Source organism: Lepeophtheirus salmonis, chromosome 8 (genome assembly GCF_016086655.4).
Source record: "Lepeophtheirus salmonis chromosome 8, UVic_Lsal_1.4, whole genome shotgun sequence".
Taxonomy (NCBI): Eukaryota; Metazoa; Arthropoda; class Copepoda; order Siphonostomatoida; family Caligidae; genus Lepeophtheirus; species Lepeophtheirus salmonis.
In genome coordinates, this window is record NC_052138.2 from 21,760,560 (window position 1) to 21,784,344 (window position 23,785).

At 26.5% G+C, this 23,785-nt stretch overlaps 1 protein-coding gene across 2 annotated transcripts; it reads right to left on the minus strand.

Annotated features, from left to right (window-relative positions):
- Positions 1–515: 515 nt before the first annotated feature.
- LOC121123093 (igLON family member 5) lies at positions 516–19,983 on the minus strand. 2 transcript variants are annotated; one of them, XM_040718177.2, is made up of 8 exons: positions 19,635–19,983; positions 3,997–4,171; positions 3,289–3,542; positions 2,868–3,152; positions 2,532–2,804; positions 2,175–2,302; positions 1,909–2,110; positions 516–1,843 (listed from the first exon to the last, which is right to left on the minus strand). In XM_040718177.2, the coding sequence occupies exons 1-8, from the start codon at positions 19,708–19,710 to the stop codon at positions 1,701–1,703; spliced, it is 1,536 nt and encodes a 511-aa protein (XP_040574111.1). In that variant the 5' UTR covers positions 19,711–19,983; the 3' UTR covers positions 516–1,700. The 2 variants fall into 2 exon arrangements, with proteins under 2 accessions (XP_040574111.1, XP_040574112.1); XM_040718178.2 differs by lacking the exon at positions 19,635–19,983 and adding an exon at positions 17,901–18,151.
- Positions 19,984–23,785: the final 3,802 nt, after the last annotated feature.

A 23,785-nucleotide genomic window follows, 5' to 3' on the forward strand; every position in this document is an offset into this window, starting at 1 on the left:
TTGTAGATTATCTAATGAAACGTCTTAATATCTATGCTGATCTCCTCTAAAACATTTTTAAATTGTCAGGATTACTATGTTGATTTTCGGTTTCTTTTTTTAACATGTCCAAAATACTACTGTTTAACATCATTGAGTCCATGTATCTCCTCAAGCTTGTTTTATTACTTTGTGTTAGAGCTTTAGACTAGCCATGTTTCTCTTTTGAGTAGTTTATTAAAATAATTTCTTTTTAGAGCTGCCATAAATAATAAATTATTGTAATAATAAATAAGTTAAATAATGAATTCGATTGACACCGTGGTTAACATTCAACAATAATTTATTACATATTGCTTCGCTAAAAATAAATGAAAAAAAAAAAAGAAGTATAAATGCTAATAATATCGAATAAGATATTAATCATATATATCAAAATATCATATCTGTCATAATGGAGTACATATCAACTAATTACTAATTAACGTGCTTCTTATGAAAATAAATATTATATTTCAATAAAAGTAATTCTTATGTTGTATTAATACTTTTATTACCAGAGATCTAAATACATTTATTTGAAAAAGAAATTTGTTTCTAATAAGAATTATATTCATTGCTTGAAAGTATTTATAAATATAAAGATGACAAAATTAAAATAATTTATCATTAGAAAAAAATAATATCAACTAAAACGATGAAAAAAACATATAATATATATATATAGAAAATATGATGAATATTCAATACTTTCAGAGTGATCGAATATAAGGTTTTTTTACGAAATTAAATAATATTAACGGAACTTTTTTCCGGAAAAAATGCCTACAAAACCTTTACATACAAATTTACATCAACGTTATTATGAAACGTATACATAATATATAAATATACGCATTTAAATCTTTAGAGAAAAGTGATGATTTTGAATGTTTTGTTTTTAATGCACAAAGGATTTGATGCTCTGAAAGTTTTTTTCTCCTTTTACAGATTAATTTTTAAGCCGCTAAATATAAATATCCTATTATAAGGATATAGGGAGTTATAGGGGATTATAGAATAGGTATTTTACGACAATATTCGAGCATTTATTTTGATAAATAAATATTAATTGTTATCTTTTTTCTCAGTAGAGATAATTGAAACAGCAAATAAAGTTCACTTATCTTAACCATTCAACACGGCGTTACCTTTCTAACACAGAAACATATCATGTCAGCTATCGATGTTTTATTAGCTCCTTTTCCTAACAATTACGGAATAATAATAATTCCGTAGTTGTGAAGAATTGACTCAATACCAACATGGTTTGTGTGCCTTTTTTAAACGAAAAGAAAACGAAAGGTTGCATGGTACAATAAAGGTAACGATGTGTCAGATCATCAGTCATTTTTCTGCGTTTTTGTCTAGTTTTTTTTTTACATGATCCAAAAAAAAAAAAAAAAATCAAGCATTAAATGGTGGTAAAACATTCATTTTTGGTCAAAATAACCATATTATTAATTGTAATATCACAGCCAGGAAATGAGGTCGACCAGGCTTGTACTAGGTCGGCCCAGAGATAAGTTGTTACATACATATAAAATAAAGTTTTTAAAAAAAGAATGTATATCGAAGTAACCGAATAGAAAAAATGTAGAATTTTGTGTTTCCTCTTTAGAAATGTAGTTGACTAGAGGAGGAAGGACTGATTCAAAGAATTATGTTGTAGTTTGAGTCTTCTATGAGAGGAAAATAATAGTCAAAGATAAAATTGCTCCTACAATTGTAAGTAAAGATGATCGAGAAGTCATTGAGGACGAAGAGAAACCAAATTCTTGAGCAGTTGCAGGATTCTTCACTGAACTTTCGATTGGAAAGGAATCTAAAAAAGATTAATAAACCAAGCGTTAGAACTATCTATGATTCAAAATATTTTTGGTCATATACCTGTTTGTCGTGTGTAGAATTGAAACTTTTCTGATATTTTACTCCAACCAAAAGAATTCCTTGCTTGGATTTGTGCTTCATATAAAGAGTTTGCAGATAAACTATCCAAAATATATGACTGATGGTGTTGGAGTCCGTGAGTCCCTTCTCCGTTTATAATAATATTGTTGTAGGCATATAATACTTCCTGATCGGGATCGTCCTATGGGATAAAATTGTTAAGTATATTGAAGCATATATACATATATTATATCAAAATAACTTACAGGAAGTCGTCTGTAAAGAAGACGATACTCTTCAATTCTTGAGTAACTTTCGGTAATCCATGAAAGCTTGTAGCTTGTTGGACTTTTACTTGTAACATGACTGTTAAAAACTGGTGTGTTGGGATTTCCTATAAATAAATCAAAAAGTTAAGTTCAATGTTTTTGAAAATGAGATAAGTGAGTACAAAGAAAATATTTAAAAAAGTCAATAGCAGAATATATGCCCAATTTCATTTAATTATGATAAGTATTTTTTTCTAATTAAAGTACTATTTTAGAAATTGACTATTTATGACTCAATTTAGAAAAAAAAAACATATAGTTCACACATAGGAAATAATTTAGTTTTTCACTTACCCACTACACGTAAGTACGTTCTAGATTTCCCTAACATATTTGAAGCAGAGCAAGAATAGTTTCCAAAGTCACTCTTCTCAACATCCTTGATAAGTAGAGTAAAACGGTTTCCCTTTTGTTGCATATATCGTTTACCATTGGAGTCTAGCAGCATTGTGTCCTTATACCATAAAACATCCGCTTGTGGTTCAGCATACACCACACACACAAGCTCTACCTGATACCCAATCCCTCCATGAATTTGCAATTGCTCTGGCTTAGCTTCTGGTTCATCTAATCAATAATTAAAAAATATATATATATAGTTGAGTTTAAATAATTGAATATTGCTCTTACATAAAACTTGAAGATGAATCTCTTGTTCAACAGGACTGTCTCCCACTCCATTGTCAGCAATACATTTGTAAACACCAGCATGGTGACGAGTAACGTCTGAGAGGGTAAGTGTGGAGGAAAGACGTTCTTCCACCCGGATGTCTCCCTTAGGGAGTCTTTCATGAAGTTTCTCCCATTTGATTACTGGCTCCGGATTTCCCGTAACGTGACATGTCAATGACACAGTGGTGCCTTTTTTGACAACGATTTGACCATTAGAAGGCGAGGTTCTTAGCTTTGGTGGTACTAAGGAAACAAAAGAAAGATAAAATGTTATTATAAGATTTTAAATTATGTAATGAATTATAATTTGATTATGATCAAAAAATATTATTTATTGAGACAACTCGTGCCAAAAAATAATTAAGTCTTGCACACGTACCCAAAATTTCAACTGTGTGAGTTATGGTGGATGGAAGATCTGCATCTGTTTCCAACTCGCAAATATATTCTCCACCATCAGACTTTTTCAATTCCGAAATTTCCAAATCATTCCCCAACAATTGCATTCTTTCATCTCGTCTCACTTTCGTGATCCCTGCAGTAAGAACTCGTGTTCCCTTTTTCCATAAAAGTATCATGGGCCCTAAATCGTTTGTATGACAAGGGAGTCTAATGGATTCACCTACTTCAGCCCTAGATAAAGAAAAATAGAGTTGTCATTAATATGAATTTTGTAGATATTGTTTGTAGGTATATGTATGTTTGTCATGTAGCCAGTGGGGTTGGAAGCTTTATGCACAAGGATCATGATTAATAGGTTTCTCTCACAAAGCTTCTTTGTTCATTAGTTATATTGCATTTATTATTAAATGCACTTTTATTGCAAAAAAACAACAAAAAAAACCAAGTTTTTTTTTGCATGTTATTATGTAGTAGAGAATGTTTTATTTGGAAAGAGAAAAAAAAATATTTTATATTGAGTTTATTCCTCAACTACAAGAAATACAAGAAAAATATAATTTGTACTATGAAAACAAAAAATCTCTATTGATAAAGACCCATTTTCGCTAATGATAAATGAGATTTTGCACTTCACAAATTAAAAACAATAACAATGTGATTTTCATTTTTTCAATAAATCCCTTACCTAAAAACCTCTCCCTGATTCAAAATAATTGGATGAGTACTTTGAAGTCCCAGTAAGGGCTCTTGAGCATTGATGGAGATCTCAGAGTCATAGTGAACTCGCTTCACCTGCCTTCGGTTTGAAGAGGATGGTTCTTGTGTCTCTGTGTATTCAAGTAATAGATTTTGAGGAGAACCTACGGAAAGAAAGACAAATTATATTTGAAATACTCGTAAATTGTAGGTAGGAAAATTGAGAGAGGGAAATATTTGCATAAAAATATTATTATTTAGTAGTAGTAGTAATCATCGTACATTTGCCAAGATTTTTATAAATATATATATATTTTTTTTTTTTTGATAGACGAAAATAATAGAATATAAATATAATTTGGGTTATAATTTTAAAAGCCAAGAAAATAGTTGGATATTATTTAAATCTTTGTCTTATTTTTTTCTCTGTGTGTGTACATATGAAAGCAGCCACCACAAAAGAATTTAGAAATTCATTTAATTTATCATTGTGGTAAAAATATATGTATGGTAGTTTTAAAAATCTTATGAGCCCTTATAAAAATGCCTTAATCATTAAATATTTGATGACACTATCATCATCAAGATACATTAAAGAGCAAATCAGGCTAATTTTTCTCTATATACATAGTAGAGTGATCACTAATTTTGGAAATAAAATAATATGAATTAAAGATTACAATAATAGTTTTGACTTCGGCCCAAATCTTTTGGAAACTCACGGGTGTCATTTTAAAGATTTTAAGTAACTTCAATATGAAGTTGCGAGAATATATTCATTTGAGATGTAACCTGAACAAAATTTCCTGTTGAAGAACACTAACAAACAGTTAAAAAATAAATTGATACTAATTCATACAGGATCGAAAATTATGTAACAAAAAAACATTCTGCGCGCAGTTTAAATCAAATAGATATAAGGTAAGTTACAAAAACTTTCATATACCACTGGTTATTTTGTGATTGATTAAACCATTTAACCATTACTAAGTCAGTTACCTTGTCCTCTCAAGATAAGGAAATATTGCTCAAGGCAGATCTAAAATCTTTTTTTTTCGCAATACCACACTAAATTTAGAATGGGCACTCGGTAGAGGGCAAACCTTCGTCTATGGTATTTCTCCCTAAATTGGATTTTTAGCTATATGAAGCATTTTTATTACACCTACATAGGGCCACCAATTGGTGCTCTGTACCTCATATGTCCCAAAACTATGGTCAATTATGTATTTTTACGTTTTGTACTACATTGACTTCTCAACATAAATACACTCCTACTTTGACTATATAAAATCTTCGTACCAACTAAGATCAAATCAGTTTATAACTTTTGCACTAATCCTGCTAACCATCAGACAAACAAATAAACAAACAGAGGCAAAAACATTCGTTGGCAGAAGTAATAAATGATAAAAAAATTAAAATGGGTTTGAAGGGTTTGGAAAAGACTTAGAGTGAAGTTAAAACTATTTTAGTAATCCATAAGACATGCCACATTCATAATTTAAAAGGGCATCTTCATACTATTTCATTTAAAAAATAGTGATCACTCTTATACATAGTACTATACATGGTCTCAAAAAATATTTCTACATAGCTTCATGAATAAGCTTTTTTACTCTTTATTTTAATGCCGTGTATCTCATACAACAATAATATACAACATTGGGATATATTTTTAAGTATGTATAATGCATTAAGAAACAATAATGGGATGAGAGAGATGCCATAAAATATAAAGAGAGCTTTTTGTATCTAATTATAACAGTGGTTGTTTCCTTTTCTATCAGGCTCATACTTATATTATTTGTATTATATGATAATTTCTAACATATACTTATATAAGTCATAAAGAAATAGGAAAATCTATTTTCTAGGTTCAATACTTGATTCCAACATTACTTAAAGCTACTGGTTTCCAACATAGACATGGGTGAAGTTTTGTAAAATATGACGTGTTGGTATGCTTAAAAGAGCGTTAAATAATTTTGCCTAAGAAAATTTTGCCTTAGACCATTTTGCTCTAAGATTATCTAAGGTTTCTTTCTATCTAGTTCACTAACCGTGATACACAAATGATGTTCACTAACAGAGAGTAAAAGGTTACACATTTCCAGTGGGTCTAATTTAGAAGAAAAATGGCTATTGCCATCACATTTTATAAAGAAATATCTTCCATGTCCACTTAATACGCATATTAATACTCAATTGTTTTTGAGTTTTTTCTAGTGATGGGACGATTAATCGGAATCCGAGAATCAGTTATTTTTTTGGATTTGGAATAGGGATCGACATCTGGAAAATAACGTTTATTTTCGGGATGTCGATTCTTATTTATTACTTGTATTTAATTTTCCAAGTTATGATAAAAAAATAGGCTCCCCCCCAAAAAAAAAAAAATAAAGGAATTTTTCCTTTTTACTAGAAAATTTGATACTGATTTTTTTTTCAAAAAATTAATATTGGAAATTAAATTAAATTTTTAAAATATATCTCCAAAAAATTTAAAATTTCAATTTTCTTTGATAAAACTATTAGAAATTTAATTTTTAAAATTTTTTGAGAATTTTCTAAGCTGATTGAGTTGAAGAGAATAATTTTTCTTAATGAGTTATCTACTGAGCGACGTTGCTTTATTTTACTAATATGAATATATAATTGCATTAAATTTCATATTTCAAATGGTTTTTATTAATAAATTTACTTCATTATTTGGTAATTCACACTCTTATTCAAAAAGGCTTCAAGCCTTTACTATGACAATTCTTTCATTAATAAAGAAACAAACGTGTAAAAGTTACGCATCAACTTGACTTATTTTGCAATTACTCACAGCAACAACAACAAAAAGACACTCAAAGGTTAAAAAATTATATTCGCAAATAATTTTTTGCACATCCTTGTTTGAATATTCAAATGTTTATTGCACGTTACATTATATGAACATTTGTTTGTTTTCATGTCAAATCCTGACATTTTTTATTTATTTTTGCACAACACTTGTTTAGCTGTTGTTGATAATAATTTTTTATTTATTTTGTACTTAGAAATATTCATTTTAAGGACACAAAATAAATATACCATTAAAAATAAACAATAAATTAGAATTTAATAGTTCCTTCCCCACATAGCTAAACGTTTTATTTTATTTTTTTATATATTCATATAATATATAAGCATAAAGTACAATTCTATTAAGTAATCCATTATTATAAGGGAAAGTGTGACAAAAATGTATTTTTTTCATATTTTTTTTTTGTATTCAATGCTACCGTTATTAATGGTACTTCAAATATTCTAATATTAAAAAAGATTAAATGGGTTAAGATAAATTCTTTTAAAAAACCATCATATACTAGTTTATTACTATTCCACAGGAGGGCGTTGCCATTTTACTTTTTCATTTTGTCTCATAGTATTTGTAAATAAAAGAGTAAGATAATCATATGTAATTTATTTTGCATTTGCCAATAACATTAAATTTTTTATTTTTTACTTTTGCTATGTTTTTATTGATTCTTTATGTTATTTACTGAATAAATATTTAATTTGAAAGGCTATGCATTGTTTTAATATAAGTATCTTGATATTGTTCTATAACATCATCACCAATAATAATTATAATGATTTATAAATCATTTGTAAAAGAAAAAAAAATCATTAAATAATTTTCGATTCACATACTTTTTATGAATTATACAGAAGTTCCCACACAAATTTATTTCTCATGATTATTATATGTTATAAATATAAAGTATTCATTGTCCCTTTTCAAATATATTGTAATTTATCACCTCATGAAAAAGTAAGAGTACAAATGATTTAATAACTGAGGGGAAAAAAATCCTCCCATAAAGGGTAATTTGAGCAGATGTATTCTGCTTTTAAAAGCACCACCCTTGATTCTACATCTCTAATTTGAAGCCAATGATGTTATGTTAAGGTATAATTTTTCATTTTATAAAAGACAGAAACTGTTGTTATCTGATGAGTTGAATATTTGATTGTGTGATTAATGAAAAGTTAGGCTTTGCCTTCTTGTGGATAATCATTACTTATCAAAACATGTGTATATTTAAAACTGTGTTTTTTTTTTGTTTTTTTTTCACTAATAGAAAGTTATTACTAAACATGTTACTCTTAGTGTTTACTGAATGGGTCTTTCGTTTAAATCGCTATGTCCACATTTGTTCACTCTCAATAATAACAGCTTTGAATTTCACAGAAATCATATTCAAGAAAATTAAATCCTCTAAAAAATTATTTAGTTGGAATTTCTAATATTTCATTGTTCAATTATTGTTAGTGAATAATATTTATTTATTTATTTTCTTGTAAATTATCAATTATTAATTAATGAATGTATTTGATTTTTGTAAAATAAAAAATAAAATTACGAATTCTGGAAAGAATAACCCTATTCTTTCTTAATTTTTATATAAAATATTTGACTCTTGTCGGTGTCCACTGAAAAACAATGTTGTTGTAAATATTGCAAAAATGACGTGCTCTGGTTGTTACATTATTCTTGTTTTTGATAAAAAAAGACCTTCTTAACAAATCAAAATTATTTGTTTTTTAAATTTAATATTCCGTCAAAAAAAAATTCAAGTTATAATAAAACACTTAATTCCATCAAGAAAAACCTCAGCCGTGGAGCAGAAGAAGGGGGTTACATCTATCTAATTAGCATCATTTCGGGCTTAACTATAGAGGAATAACTCATTACGCTCCATGATGGCACTGTTTGTGTAGTTTTTGTTGTCAAAAAAAGCAAGCATTTTCTCGAACTTTTAATCTTTTTTAAGTCTTTTAGAAAGGGAAAAAAATATTCCAAGAATATAAACAATTTTTATATATTTATTTAATATTCTGTTAAAAATGTCAAGTTTTGTTAAAAAATAACTCTTTTATTCGTGTATCTGAATACAAAAAAAAAAGATTTATTATATAACTATCATTTTGGGCATTATTATACAGGAATAATTTATTTTAATGGCTATTAATCGCTAAGTTTGGTAGTTCGTAAATATATATACAAATTATACTTACAAATATTTGATAAATAATATGCCCAATTATTGAGTTTGTTCTCACTTTTAAATTTTAAACAACATTGTAAAAAAAGGGTAGAATAAAAATTAATTCTCATGGGAAACAAGATAAAATTTTCAACTCAATTTAAAAAGTTTATATGTATGTATAATTTGAATTCGTGTATTTGTATGATAAAGTTATTAAGTAGTAATATATACGAATATATCCCTAAGATAAAACTCCCACCATATTTTACTAGGATAAAACATTAGTAATGTAAGAAAACTATTGATATTTATTTATTGGTTTCAAATATATACATACATCCCCCACTAAAATATCTATTTTTATATGCAGAGTAATAAAATAAAGGAATTGAGTTTCATTTATTATTAAGTAATAATAAACATTTTGAGTATACTATTTATTTGTTTAGATGTAATTTTATTAATGTTGTATGTTAGAATCATTTACAACACTCAAGATAACTTGTCAAAACTTTGTGTTATTAGTTTACCAAGTAGGTATATTATTTTTGAATTGAATGATGGTTTTTTTCATCCTTGTATGTACATCAAAGAGGCATCATATACCTATTTTTATTAAATAAAGTATGTATTTGAAAGCAAAAATATCGATTTTTCTTTTGATAAAAAAATTGAAGAATTTAGAAATTGCTTAATATTATTAGGTAAAAAAAGCAACCAAACTTTCATTATAATACAATGTTGAAAAGTTATTCATTCAAAATCATTATTTATTTAAGTACAAAGTAGATTTTTTTATTGAACTTTGATTTTTACTTTTTTTCTTAGTACATGAGCTTTTAAATATTCGATTGAATAAGTTCAACATTTTGTTTTTGGTTAAAAACTTTATAATTTGAATTGCAAAAATTTGTAATATTATAATCATTAGAAAATTAATCAAGAATAGATATGCGAATTTCTTACTTCCCATTTTGGGGCTTAAAATAAATTATGTAAGAAATACCCCCACAACTCAAATATTTAAATTATATAATTGAACTCAAAACTATTTGTAATATACGAAAAAAATATTTTTATTCAAAGAATTCGGATTAGTAGTAGTATTAGAGTAAAACGTCTTAGCCCTTAAAAAAACTGACTAAAATTTACAACAGGTAGGGGGTAAAACTATATTCCGTCCTAATCATCTCATTCCCAAACCATTCAAAATAAACAGATTGACAGTACTTTAGACAAATTTGTGCTGGTTCACATAAATTTAAACCAGATAGTTTTTGAATAAATCAAGTCTACATATTCACCTTCCTTCAAAAGTCACTCCGTTTCTCCTAGAGTATTCCTTGGGTTAAAATATCTAAAGTAATACTGACGATCAAGGTAATTATTTTCAAAAGATGATTGGCATCTCTTTTGATAATTTTTTTAAACATGCTAAACAATACAATGAGAAAATCAATAAAAAGTGTGAATTCAACTTTATTCAAGCGTAATAAAACTATTATAAAATGAAAACATGAAAAGATATGTACTTGTATATAATATACATACAATAAATCCACTCTGTAATTATATCAACAACTTCTTTTCAAAAGTTGTAATTGCATGTCATCCATCAAGGTTATGGTATATACTTTTTTTTTCAACACCACTCATATATATATATAAGCATTGAATCTTTCATTTCTGAATAAAAAATGATTTATATCAACTTTTATTTCGTTTGCGTATCTATCTTATATGTAGTTATTAATATACAACAACATTTCAGAACAAAGATTTTCATTTAATGTTTTCCTAAACATGTAAAATATATATATATAAGAATCGTGTTCAGTAGACTAACAACATTATAATGATACTTTTCCTCAATATATTTAAAAAAAAATATAATAAAAAATTGCATGATCTGTACAAATAAAGAAATAGATAACTTAGGTACATATTTATATTATCTAACTACTATGCTACAATGTACATAAATTTCTTTTCAATAAACAAAAAGTTTCTTTGGTAGTATATTTGCATATTTGTGAGCTTCAACATAAAAACAATCTTGAAAAAAAGTAAAGAAAAGGAGAAAATGCCATGGAAGGCACAATAGATTATCCAATAGTGATCAACGATGAGCTAAAGTCATAGTTGGGAGAAATGTATGGCTACCTAGAAGTCCAGATATTAATCCATTATTATATTTCGTGAGGAGTCATCTCTAATCGCATATCCATAGGCATTTAAATACAACTAAGAAGTATTGGGAAACCTCCAATGTCCACTTTTTCTAGTTCAAATTTGGCAAAAATTATGTTAATACCAATACACAACTTTTCCCAATTCCTTTTTTTTTTTAATCTGAAGAAATTGATCAACCCCCCTCAAAAAGTCAATACATCACAGAAGTAAAATGACAAAAGGAAAAATTCAAGAGTAACTGTAGGCTTGAATTCAAACTGAATAATGATTATTTTTAATGAAAGTATATTAAGGGAAGTATGTGTACAAAAAAATGTCGTTAAAACTCAGCTGTCAGTACGTTATAGTAATCTGTGAAATGACTTGTCTAATTAGGTTAGTTGATAAAATAACTATGATCCTGTTAGAATTTAGATTTAAACTCAATTTTTGAATTTAAACAGTAATTGATCAACAAATCAGTATAAAAAGAAAACTTGTGTATTTGACTGCACAAAGCCACCGTAATTTTGCAATATAAAATATTCTTAGTGATTAACTTTGTAGAAATATAACTAAATAAAAAGTTATAACACTTCTTATTATAATCATAATGAACTTGATGTCTTCTCATGATTTTATTACAACGACTTACTTTATGTAAAAGTTTAGTATACATGTAAAAATGATTTTTTTGCTTATAAGTTAGTATTTTGCTCTGCAAAATGTGTTTACAAAGGATACATAGATCTAGTTTGATATCTTTTATAACAACTTTCTAAGAAATTTTCTTGTACATAAGTGCAGACAGTTAGACTTTCTATCGATTAAGACAGCTTATGTCAATATCTGTCTACTTTTTAATTATTTATGACTTATAAATGAAAGGAATCATCATTCAGAAAATAATGTACAGAGAATAGTAATAGTTTTAAGAGAAACTGTAGATAAATAACTAGAGTTCAGGATCTTAAAAGATTTAAGTGAATTGTAAATTATACAAACACATAAAATGACCCAGCACATCTTTCATTGACCGGATTTACCATATTCTTAAAATTACGTCATATAGGTCTTACATTCTTAAGAGTTTCATAAGCCTTTCATTCAACATGATTATTTTGTTATGTTCATGGGAGTTACTTGAAGCCACCATAGGTTGCACGATAAAAAATCGGCTTTAAGACTATCAACATCTGTATTATTAAGTGTGTATTATACTTGTTTATAGGGTTCAGACTACTATGAAAAAAAATTATATGAAAATCTATAATAATTATTTATTATTAAAAAATATATATTGACTTGGAAAAAGGTCAAATGTTAGTATTAAAATATAACATTTTTACGTAGTACAGTGCTTTAGGAAGTAGCATTGATATAGGATAACACCGTTTTGAATTATTTTTATATACGGACAATATAAAGCTTTGTCTACCAACTTTATTTTTGAAGCATACAAAAAAATAAAAACATTCATGGTTCGATCATACATAAAACAATATTTATAGGATGTAAAAATAAAGTATGGATTTGAAAACTTTAAATATCTGCACAAGGATAAACACAAACCTTTATGAATAAATAACTAAATTACAGAGATTATATGTATCAATAAAATAAAATAAAATTCCGAAAAACTTTGTTGTTCTATTTCAACAAATAAAAACAAACTTTATAAATTATTTTTATTTGTTTCAAACAAATTTAAAAAATGCTGAACTTTTAAATGTAATTATCAAATTATAAAAATAAGTATAATTTGAGCAAATTACTGCAACAAAGTTTTTTTTTTTAAATAGACACACCATGTATAAATAATTATATGTACATGGAGCAACAACCTCAATTATTAAATACATATTTCTTATTTTTGAACGAAAATTGCTTTTCTTGACCGTTACTTAAAAAATACATTACATAAAGCTACCACTTATTAAAAAAATTAACGAGGTTTAATAAATTTTCTATTGAATTTGTTTAAGATATGGAAAAAATATATTATAAATATAGGTATATAAAAGATGTGAAGAAAAACTTGAAGAGGAGATTATTTTTATGGAATGAAAAATTGAGAGCAATAATTATGGAGTAAAGGTAAAAAAAAAAAAAAAAATGATATTGAATCTTGATAGGAGAAGAGGCAAGAGCAAAACTATTCAAAAGGATGATTACGGAACTATGTTTGAGAGAGGAGGGATTTATATTCTTATCATGATAGAATATCTATTTCATAATAAACAGTTTTTTTATTAGTGATTGTAAGCGTATAACATTATAGCCGGCTGAAAAAAAAGCTTATTGTTCGAAGATTCTTTATTCAGAAAAAAAGAGATATACATGGAATAATATTAAAAAACATCATCTGCAAAATGACAACTATAAAAAACTCTCCTGCCAGAAACAGATATGATATTTTCACACATAACCAACCAAAATGTCATATTTTTGCAAGTTTTGAAGGATTTTTTACATAGATAGATACATGCATGTCATTTTTTAATGCAGTCATTCCCTGGATGATTTTGCATTGATAAAGTTATAAATATCATTCGTCATGCACATTTAATCTTTTAAAGTTCAGACGGAGTTGTAAGGACATCACAAAATACTCTATACAGTAATACTTTGAGATACAAGATGGTTTCTGAACAAAAGTTATTTTAATATACATATGAGCTGGCCAAGAGTTGGCGACAGGACACAATTAGCCGCTTCAAGCTTAATTCGTTTATAATTGTTCTTATGGAATAAATTGCTTACAAGCTCTGAACTTGAAAAAATAAAACTAGTTTCTCAAAGTCTCTTTTATTATACATAGAACATGCAATTTTTTTTCCAATCTTTATTTTTTTTAGCCAATTTTCAAGCGTAGAATAATTATGAAATGAAACAAACAATTGAACTACATTGTGTAATAAATTTTTAAGGGATTATAGAATTTTTGGGGGTTGATCAATTTAATTTTAATCCTATAGTATCTTTCATTTTATAACTATTTTACATACATATATTAGAATAGTTTTAAGTTAGTCAAAAAAGTGTGTGATGTAAATTGAGCATATTTCTTATATTAATCAAGTATACCGTTAAAAGTTCTAGTTATATTTTGCTGTAATATATGTAATGTGTTAAAATAAAGTACGTCCAGAGTTGTATTCATTAAAATGGATTAGTATGCAAAAACAATCGATTTAGTTCGGCTTTTTAAATTATAATTACAATTTAATTTATTGAATAATAGAAGCTGCGGTTTTTATCTGCTTCATTGCGTGTTACCAAAAGTAAACATAAAACGTATAGCATGGAAATAGATTAACTTTTATTTAAAAAACAACAAAAAAACACGACTTCTAAGGCCTTAAATTTTAAATGAGAAACATTATGAAAACTCAAAGCCTTTCCTATTATATCCCCATACCGATCAATAGTATTTCCCTGATATAAGTGTGCGTAATGGCCTAAATACAACATGGTCCTTTCTCATGTAAAACAGCAAAAAAATTAATCATTTTTTAATAAAATTCTTCTTTTTTATCCGAGGTTGTTTTCATGTTGATATATTACATTTATAGAAGTCTTATTGGAAAGCAAAAAGCCTAATGCATTTAAATTATGAGTCTTAAAAGACTCTCATTTTAATTATGATAATGAGTGCATTTCTCTACCGATTGTAAATTGTATAATAACCATGCAATTTATATCATTTGCAAAGAACACAATCAAAAAAAAAAAAATAATAACTGATATACAACAACAAATAATTGGTGGTAATAATACGCTCATTATTTTTCTTATTATAATAAATTTCAAGGTATTAAAAGAAAGAAAGAGAGAGAGAGAAAAACGGTTCCTGTTATATTTTTGTTTACCAATTTTTTTTATAGAGTTTCTTATAAACATCGTTATTATTATTTCTGTTTTAGTAAGATATAATTTTAAAACTTTTTGAAAAACTTTATTGTGTGTACATTGCTGTACATAAGTATTATAATTTATAAATTATTATTACTATTGGTTAGCCTTAAAAATCTTCGACCGGTTTGAGATCGTAATGATGTTTAACGGACCAAACTAATTAAACACTTTAAACAAGTTCGATTAAGTATATAAGGATTTAATAAATGAATTATTGTTGATGTTAGTTGTGTTCCAAAAAGGTCAGAAATATCAATAATGCAATATATTTAATATCGACCCAAATCCGTCAAGAAAAAATTACTCAAAAGCGAAATTAATAAAATATCAATCTTGAACCGTATTTCAACATCAATACTTATATACATGAAGTTGTAATATGAATTTCAGGATACACACAATTTGTTGGAAAAAAAGATTAATCTCAATCATAATTAGGTTTACAAATGTTATCAGCTCTTTAAAAAATATATATAGTTCGAACAAGCAGAAACAATGCATTAAGTTTATTATCAACACGACAAAAACTAGATAAATATCTAGGAAACACATTTGTACACCTAATGTGATAAGTAGACGTACTACTATACTCATTATTAAATTGATCAAATCATTAATTGAAAATTATTTTTTGATTAGAAAGAGGACATAATTGACCCAATACTTGATTGTTCCCAAATATATAATGAAATAAACAAAAGATTTAATAGGGGAATTAAATTTTCTGTTGGTTTATAGTACGGGAAGGACTTAAATGTCGAGTAATAAATCCTAAGCACTTTATAAATGTAAAATACACCCAAAAAATAATTGATAACTTGGACAATTTAAACTATTCTTAGCCAAGTGGTGAAACGAAAACCCCGTGATTAAATTTGTAAAAAATTTTGTCCACTAGAGGCATTGAGTATACTTGAATATTACTCTGAATATAAACTACCCATCTTCAATGAATTTACCATTTTTAAAATGCTTAGAATTTACAAATCTACCTAGCTATGTAATTTTTAAATTTAATTTTCTGTAATTCAACCCCGAATTTCATTTATTTACAAAAAGAGATGTGGTTAGTGCGCATATTGATCCCAAAACGAACAAGGAATTTTTAATTATCCCGTTTTTGTTTTAAATTAAAACTGTACATAGTTTTCAGAGTATTCAACATTTATAGTTGATAGTTTTTGTTGTTTTTGTATTAAAAGATTCAATGCATCACTTAAATTCAATTGAAAATAATATTTTGATAATTTAAAATTACTTATGGTATAATTAATTATCATTTAATATTTACTCATTCAACGTCATGTAATTGACATAGGGGTTCTCATTTAGACGATGTTTGTTATACGGGGACCTAAGGGGAATTTGTGCTTAATCTCAAAATCCCAGTAGAACCGCGGAAAATTATAACTATCTTAACAAAGTTTGATTTTTCATCAATATATTGAATAATTCACGATGTTACAACCATATTATCATATAACATAGTTAATAATAATATTAACAAATATATAAGACTTAATATTTCTCAATAAAATACAATTTTTACAAATCCAAATGATATTAATTCTGCTATCAAGAGTATAAAAAGAAATATGTTTATTGATAATTTTAGGTATATCACATCCTATTTACCCATTAAATAGGCCCTTAAAAAGCTTATTCAATCAAGATTTTTACAATTTTAACGATTTATCTGTTTCATAGACAAATAAACCAAGAGACCATAAAAGCGATTTCTGATTCCGTATTGATTTTAATTAGCTTTAATTTCTATAAATAATTGGTGTCTTTATTTGGCTAATGTTAGATGTTAGTTTTTTATACAAATTATGAATAAATAATTCAATTTTAATAATTCACGGGATTCCCCAATAGTGAAAAACAAAGGGATCCCAGGAGACAATGCCTAATTAAAAGTGTTTCTTTGAGAGGCAATTTTTACATGTACCTTTGTAAGTATGCATACACCTATTCAACATTTTCAAGAAATAAAGAAGAAAATTGATTAAATTAGTATATTAAAATATTGTATGGAAAGAGACACATTTTAATTTTGAAATGAAATCCTCTTTATTCCTTCAAAAGATGATTCAATTAAGGTAAATGTGCTACAGCTGAGAGGCAAAGATATATAAATATATTCTTTGCCATCTTACTTCATCATATTATTATATGAAACGATTTTATACCCATTTATACATAAAACCATAAATACACAGGTTGGTTTATATTTTATATACATATATTCCAAATAAAGAACTTGATTGATTAAAAAAAAACCTCTTTATCAAAAACGTATATATTGTACATTATACATTTTATTTTTATTTTGTAGATGATTAAGTAGTCTATTGTCATTGTGATTTTTAAGCCATCTCTGCATATATTACATACTCATATAGAAGAAGTTATTTATGTCATATTACTATAAACCATTTATTGATAGGTTTTAATGGAACCATAGTCTATGCAAAAGTGCATTTGTGATACATTCAAAACAAAAATTATCAGTATATTTTATACATATATAATAGTGATGAGAAAATCAATTCTTTTTACTGACTAAGTTCTTTAACTCTTCATGAGTCGTTCAATAGTGATTTTTTAATAAATCAGTCCCCTACTTGTTAGTAACACTGTACTAAGCCTACTATAACCCAACAAAATAATAAAAATGTGCTCTATTTGTTGAAAAATTAAAAATTTAAATTTATAAAAAAAAAAAATCTAAAGAAACTTTTAAATCAAAGTATAAAATTTTTAACTAAAGTCAAACCTGTAGTAATCGATCAGGATAGGGAAACTGAAAAAGTGACCGCTTAGATGCAGGTGACTTCTTAAACCAGGTTTCCTATTTTGTAACAATTTTAAATTTGAAAACTGAATATCCTTGCTAAGTATGGTGACACATTTAAAACAGTTGACTGTTAGAGAGGATTTTATTTTATTTAAATTGAGCATATAAATATATAAACATTCTTAAGATATTCATAACGATAATTTCAAACGATACAGATGTGTTGAATTGAATTGAGCAATCATACATGAGCGACACATCATTCTAACATATACGTCATATATTAAAACCGTAACTTTTAAAAGAAAACAAACATCGCTCAACCTCTCATCTTTTTTGTAAGTGGATATAATATAATGAAGCATTCTTGATTAAATTCAAAAATGAATATAAATTGTTTTTCCTCCAAACAATAGATAAAAGTCAGTTGTAAAAGAAATATGATTCTTTCTTTTTCTAACCTGATATTTATATAATCATGGCTATAATGAATAAAATAATTTGTTATCAATTCAAAATGAAACGAGAGCCAAAGGGAAATCAATATCACTAATTACTAACTAATGAGGGATTCAGAAAAGAAAACAAAACTGGGAGGAAATGATAGTAATGAGGTTAATCCTCGCTGTTAATTGTTTTTTTATATATTCACAAAACAGTTGAATGTTCTCATTGATTCGTAATGAATAATTAATCATGGATTTTTTCAAAATTCCATATTATGTAGTTAATTTCAAATTAGTATATTTCAACTACGTAAAAAAACATATATATATATATTCTTTTGGTTTGTAACAGAAAATATTATAAATTAATGATTATAGGAATACTAGACATAGCGATCAAAATGATTTATGATGAGTAAATTTTTAACAAAGCAATTCTTAACTTAAAATAATCGTAAGATGAAAAACTTTTTGTTTACAATATGACTTTGACAAAAAATTTATCTTGAGCCAATATTTGTCGACATGGAAGACTTTTCCTTAAAATAATAAAACACTGAGTGATCCTTGATTTCACAAAAAAAAAAAAAAAAAAAAAAAAGATTTTGACAACTTATTATACAAAAATGATATTTATAAATATAAAAATATATTTGTAAAATAAGTTTGTCAATTATGTGACATACGATCCTCTACCTTATTTTCTCGTCCATCGTTAAAAATTATTACACTTACACTATAAAATCAATCAATTAACAAATAAAAACATGATCGCAAATGATTTCTAAATATTTTTTCATTTATTGAAAATTTTGACTTTTAATTCAAGGCCTAATTAACAATTATTATTGTAACTTTCATAATAGTATATGAAAATGATTGTTTTTTGATTATTGTTTTTCATTGAGTATATCTAAAGAATTACTATCTGATTTTACCTTTTATTTTCTTATATTATTATTTTTGCGTTTACCATCTATAGTAAGTATAACTTTTCACTTAAATAGACATATAAGTAAAAATAAAAGTTGAAGAAGAAGATTATAGAGTCACGGCTTGAGAAGTTTGAACTTTTAGATCAATATCTGTAACATAGTGTATTCACGTTCCAAAAATAGGAAATGAAGAAAAAAATAAATAAATGATTTTTTTTTCCATTTTCTCCAATTTAATGAAATTTTCTCTGTACGTCTGTCTTAACAACTTTTTATTTTAATTTTTAAACATTAGATTTTTGAAAAAAACAAAACAAAGAACCGAAACTTACTTTTTACACTAGAAGTTGTTGATATGATGACTAGAAGTACCACTTGAAGTAGATAAATGCAATTCAATTTCCTCATATTTCACAGAATAATAATAATATTATCTCCTTGGCTTCAACACATATATTTCAACCACGCACCACGATGGTTTTGGGAAATATATTAATTTTTCTATGTATATAATTGTTACGTATTTTCAAAATTCCGCTTCTATGTATTAACTCTCACCACTGCTCTTGAGGATTTCAATAACCCGACTAAAGAATACTCACATTAACCATTGGAAATATTTTTTTTACTCCTCGTCGGCTACGCAAAAAGCGGACGCAGCTTTTATATACATATCCTACTAAAAAAGAAAAAAAAGAATACCTTTTCATTCTTTCTACGAGCGCTCAAAAATTCATATTATGTGTTCTTTCTTATTGTTCAGTAACACGATTTTTGGTATGATATGTTTGTATTGTTGGTAAATAACACAAAGTCGTGAATCCCTACATATCTACATATATGATGGTTCATTGATTACCTTCAATAAATCACCTTTATTTAATAGACGTTGGATATATTTTCACAACTCAATTCATTCTATGATTTTTAGTCCATCAAAAACTAGGTGAATTGGAATTGACTTTGAACTCGATATGGTCGTTTTCAAATAAAATCTATCAATTTCTATTTATTTCATAATAACGGTAATTTTTTTCAACTTTAATTGCAATTTCCAGCGTCTCACAAGGATGATTAAGAATAATTTAATGTTCGAAATGTTTGTGGATTCTCCAATTTGAGGAAAATAACTATTGCTTACTTTCATGTTGACAGGCTACATATTTTGTGAATGACACACATAAAATTTACTAAGATCCTGGTTGTAAAGCCTATTTTAAAATAAGTTACAAGTCATTTAACTATATTAATACATTATTAGCAATTGCCTTTCTTAAAAATATCTTTGAATATTTGGTATTTGACTAAACAGATTTAAAAAAAACTATGTTTTTCTCTATGTAGTTGCTAAATTTTCAATGAAAACCCCTTTCAAATGGATATCAAGTATCACTATTCGAGTAACATCATCTGATTCAAAAATAGCAACAAAGCAGTGAAAATATAATATATATTAATCTTCTTATCCTCACACAACAAAATCATCAAAGCAAATTGTACTCGTATAATAAGTAGTGATGCGACGATGAATCAGAATCGGACAATCGGGTGTTTTTTCTGGAATCGGTATTGGGAAAATAATATAAAATTTGCGATTATGATTCTTATTTGTTATTATTTATTACTGGTATTTAACTATTTATTACTGTTCTTAGTTATGAAAAAAAATAAAGGAATATTTGCTTTTTACTCAAAAAATTCTATTTTATTTAATTTTTGTAATTTTTGATTTTTTTTTAAATTTATTTTTGAGAACAGTTGTGAATTTTTGATTTTTTTTAAGAATAGCAATGAGTTTTTGATTTTTTTTATTGTTTTTAAATAGTTGTGGATGATGTAAAAAAATTTAAATATTTAAAAATATATAGATATATATTATCTTATCATTTGGACTCCCCTGATAGCAAATTGGTATTTTTTAACTATTATTTGAAATATGTCAGAATCTGTATCGGAATTGGCATCGTGAATTTTAACTGGAATCACAACAGAATGGATCATGTGATTTTTTTGGAATTATCCCATCACTAATAATAATTGTGAACTGTGAGAAATGAGATATTTAATGTGCAGATTTGTTGATGGCTCTTAAAACCAACGTATTTTTGCATATTATCATAACCTCTATGAAAAGGATTAATAACACCAAAGACATTACTAAAAAATGTAGGTAACATTGTAAAAAAAAGAGAAGAAAAAAACAAAATGAGATATGGCTTTGTATTCTATATTTTACTATAAGCCAATTCTTGATATAAAATATGTTTTTATTATGGGTGCCAAAAATTGTAACAATGTCTCAACTAACGTAATAGCGACTAGCTAAAACTTCCATCATATGTTTATTTTAAATTTTGTCCCTTTATATATAAAATTATTTTTATATATGCTTATCACGACATTTTTCCACAACATAAAAAGTTACAATATATTTTTTTGTCAGCTGTCGATTGATCTACTTATCATAACTTTAATTTAGTGTTCTGAGCCTTGATTGGGTCAAAACGAATTCTCTCTTGTTATGCCATGAATAATTTATGTATATTATTAAGGAATTGTCAACGTTTAGAGAATAACTCGCTAATTACCCCCTAGTGTCGTCACCATAGCAATAATTCCGTACAACTTCCGGTATCTCCTTTGATATTGGTTATTTAATACTTTTTGATCCATTTTTGACTAAAAATATGAACATAAGTGTTGTTAAGTGCAATTTACATGCACTTACAGATACGGCCGCTTTATTTTTATTTGGAGAGGGGGGAAGCGGGTTATACTCAGAATTTGATGAGGCGAAGGGGTACATAATCAAAGAGTCGATATTTGAACCACATGAAGGTGCTGCAAGTATTGTTTACCCTAGTCAAACTTGATGTCTTGGATTGTGGATACGTTTCTTGCCTACACTGCAAATGAAATGCAAAGATTGTGTAAAAACAAATTTGAGTACTTGTGTGACTTAAATTATTTTTCTTATAACTCCATTGGGTTTGCAATGTATGTAGGGAAAGGTCGAGGAGAATACCAAGTAGCCGTGAAAGTTGATTGTGTAAAATAGGCAGATGAAGTTGTTCAGAATACAGGCAAACACATTGAATAAGTTAATGGTAAATTGTAGGATAATATTCAACCTGTAAAAAAGTACTAAACTATAATATAATACATAACATAATTTGTGATTTATTTAATTTTGTTGATAGTGCTCTAATTCTGAAACACTCTGTATGCTCAAATATATTCAATGCTCTACGTTTATTTTCACCTAAGCAAATTTTTAAATGGCAATAAAACAACCAATTATTCTCTACAAAATGGTGTTAACTTAAATTAGCTAGTTTTTTTTTTATGAAAACACATATCTCACTCTTTCTTCCTCTTTAAATGATTGTCAATTTACGTGTTAATGAGTTTTTCTTTCTTTCATTTTTTAAATGAAGACCTCATAAATCATCATACAACATTTGTCAAAGAAGTCGATCAATCAAACATTCTGTCTTATAATAACATATCATTCATTGCTCAATAAAAAAAAAAAAAAATAATTGATCGAATTATGCTGGTCTTTTAAACCATAACTAATTTTAATGAATCGATCAAATTGCTAGAAAAATAGTACTTTTTTCCATACGTACTAAATGATACGGAATGTACAATGCAATATATTAATGTTCATTATTAGATCATTATGATTCACTTTAACATAATTACTTTTAAATATGGACATAGGTAAATAAACTTTACACACAGACTTTTGAGTATCCAAAAATCATATTATCAGCTGTTTAAAATCCTGTATTTTTAACGTAATTTTGTTTAGTACCAAATCTCTAAATTTAAAATATCACTAATCAACAAAATGTGAAAGTAATTTCAAACACTTGTCTGTTAAATTAACCCTTGTAATGCTAGATGTGTAAACGTTGGGTGTTTCAATAATTTTTCTTTTAGGTGGGGATACATTTGCTATTTTTATTTTAAGAACCAAGGGTTGTAAACAGTTTAAAATTTTAATAAGTATATAGTATCAATACTTAAAGTATGACACAGATTGTTCCGTTTTTGGTCTAACATTTTTCCCTCCCTGCACCAAAACATTTTCTGGATGTTTTCCTTTTTTATCAGACATACCACAAGAAAATGCTAGTCCTTTTTGTTCAACAAGTATCACTTCAACTAGGGTTTAATTTTGAAATTTAATAATTGATTTAACCATTGTGCACATCTTAGGTTCTTAAAATTAATAAAAAAGTTTGTGCAATACTAATTAAATTAATAAAATGTTTTTTTTAAGTGACACAATTTTAATTGAAAAAAAACCAAAGTAAAGTAAATTTGCTAACCTCAATCTTCACTTTGATTAATTTAATTAAAGTTCTTCATTAATAATACATTTATATTCTATTTAACTTTTCATTTTCTACAAAGTAAAGAAAATCTGTGCTCCATCCTTGTAAAAAAAAATATACTTTGAGTGGTCTATAAA

Bases quoted from the DNA above. Each gene is read 5' to 3' on its own strand.
- LOC121123093 (XM_040718177.2), bottom strand. From the start codon at position 19,710: ATGAGGAAATTGAATTGCATTTATCTACTTCAAGTGGTACTTCTAGTC. The intron at 2,805-2,867 runs GTAAGAGCAATA...ATTATTGATTAG, and splicing joins GATTCATCTTCAAGTTTTAT to ATGAACCAGAAGCTAAGCCA. The intron at 2,303-2,531 runs GTAAGTGAAAAA...ATTTATTTATAG, and splicing joins AACGTACTTACGTGTAGTGG to GAAATCCCAACACACCAGTT.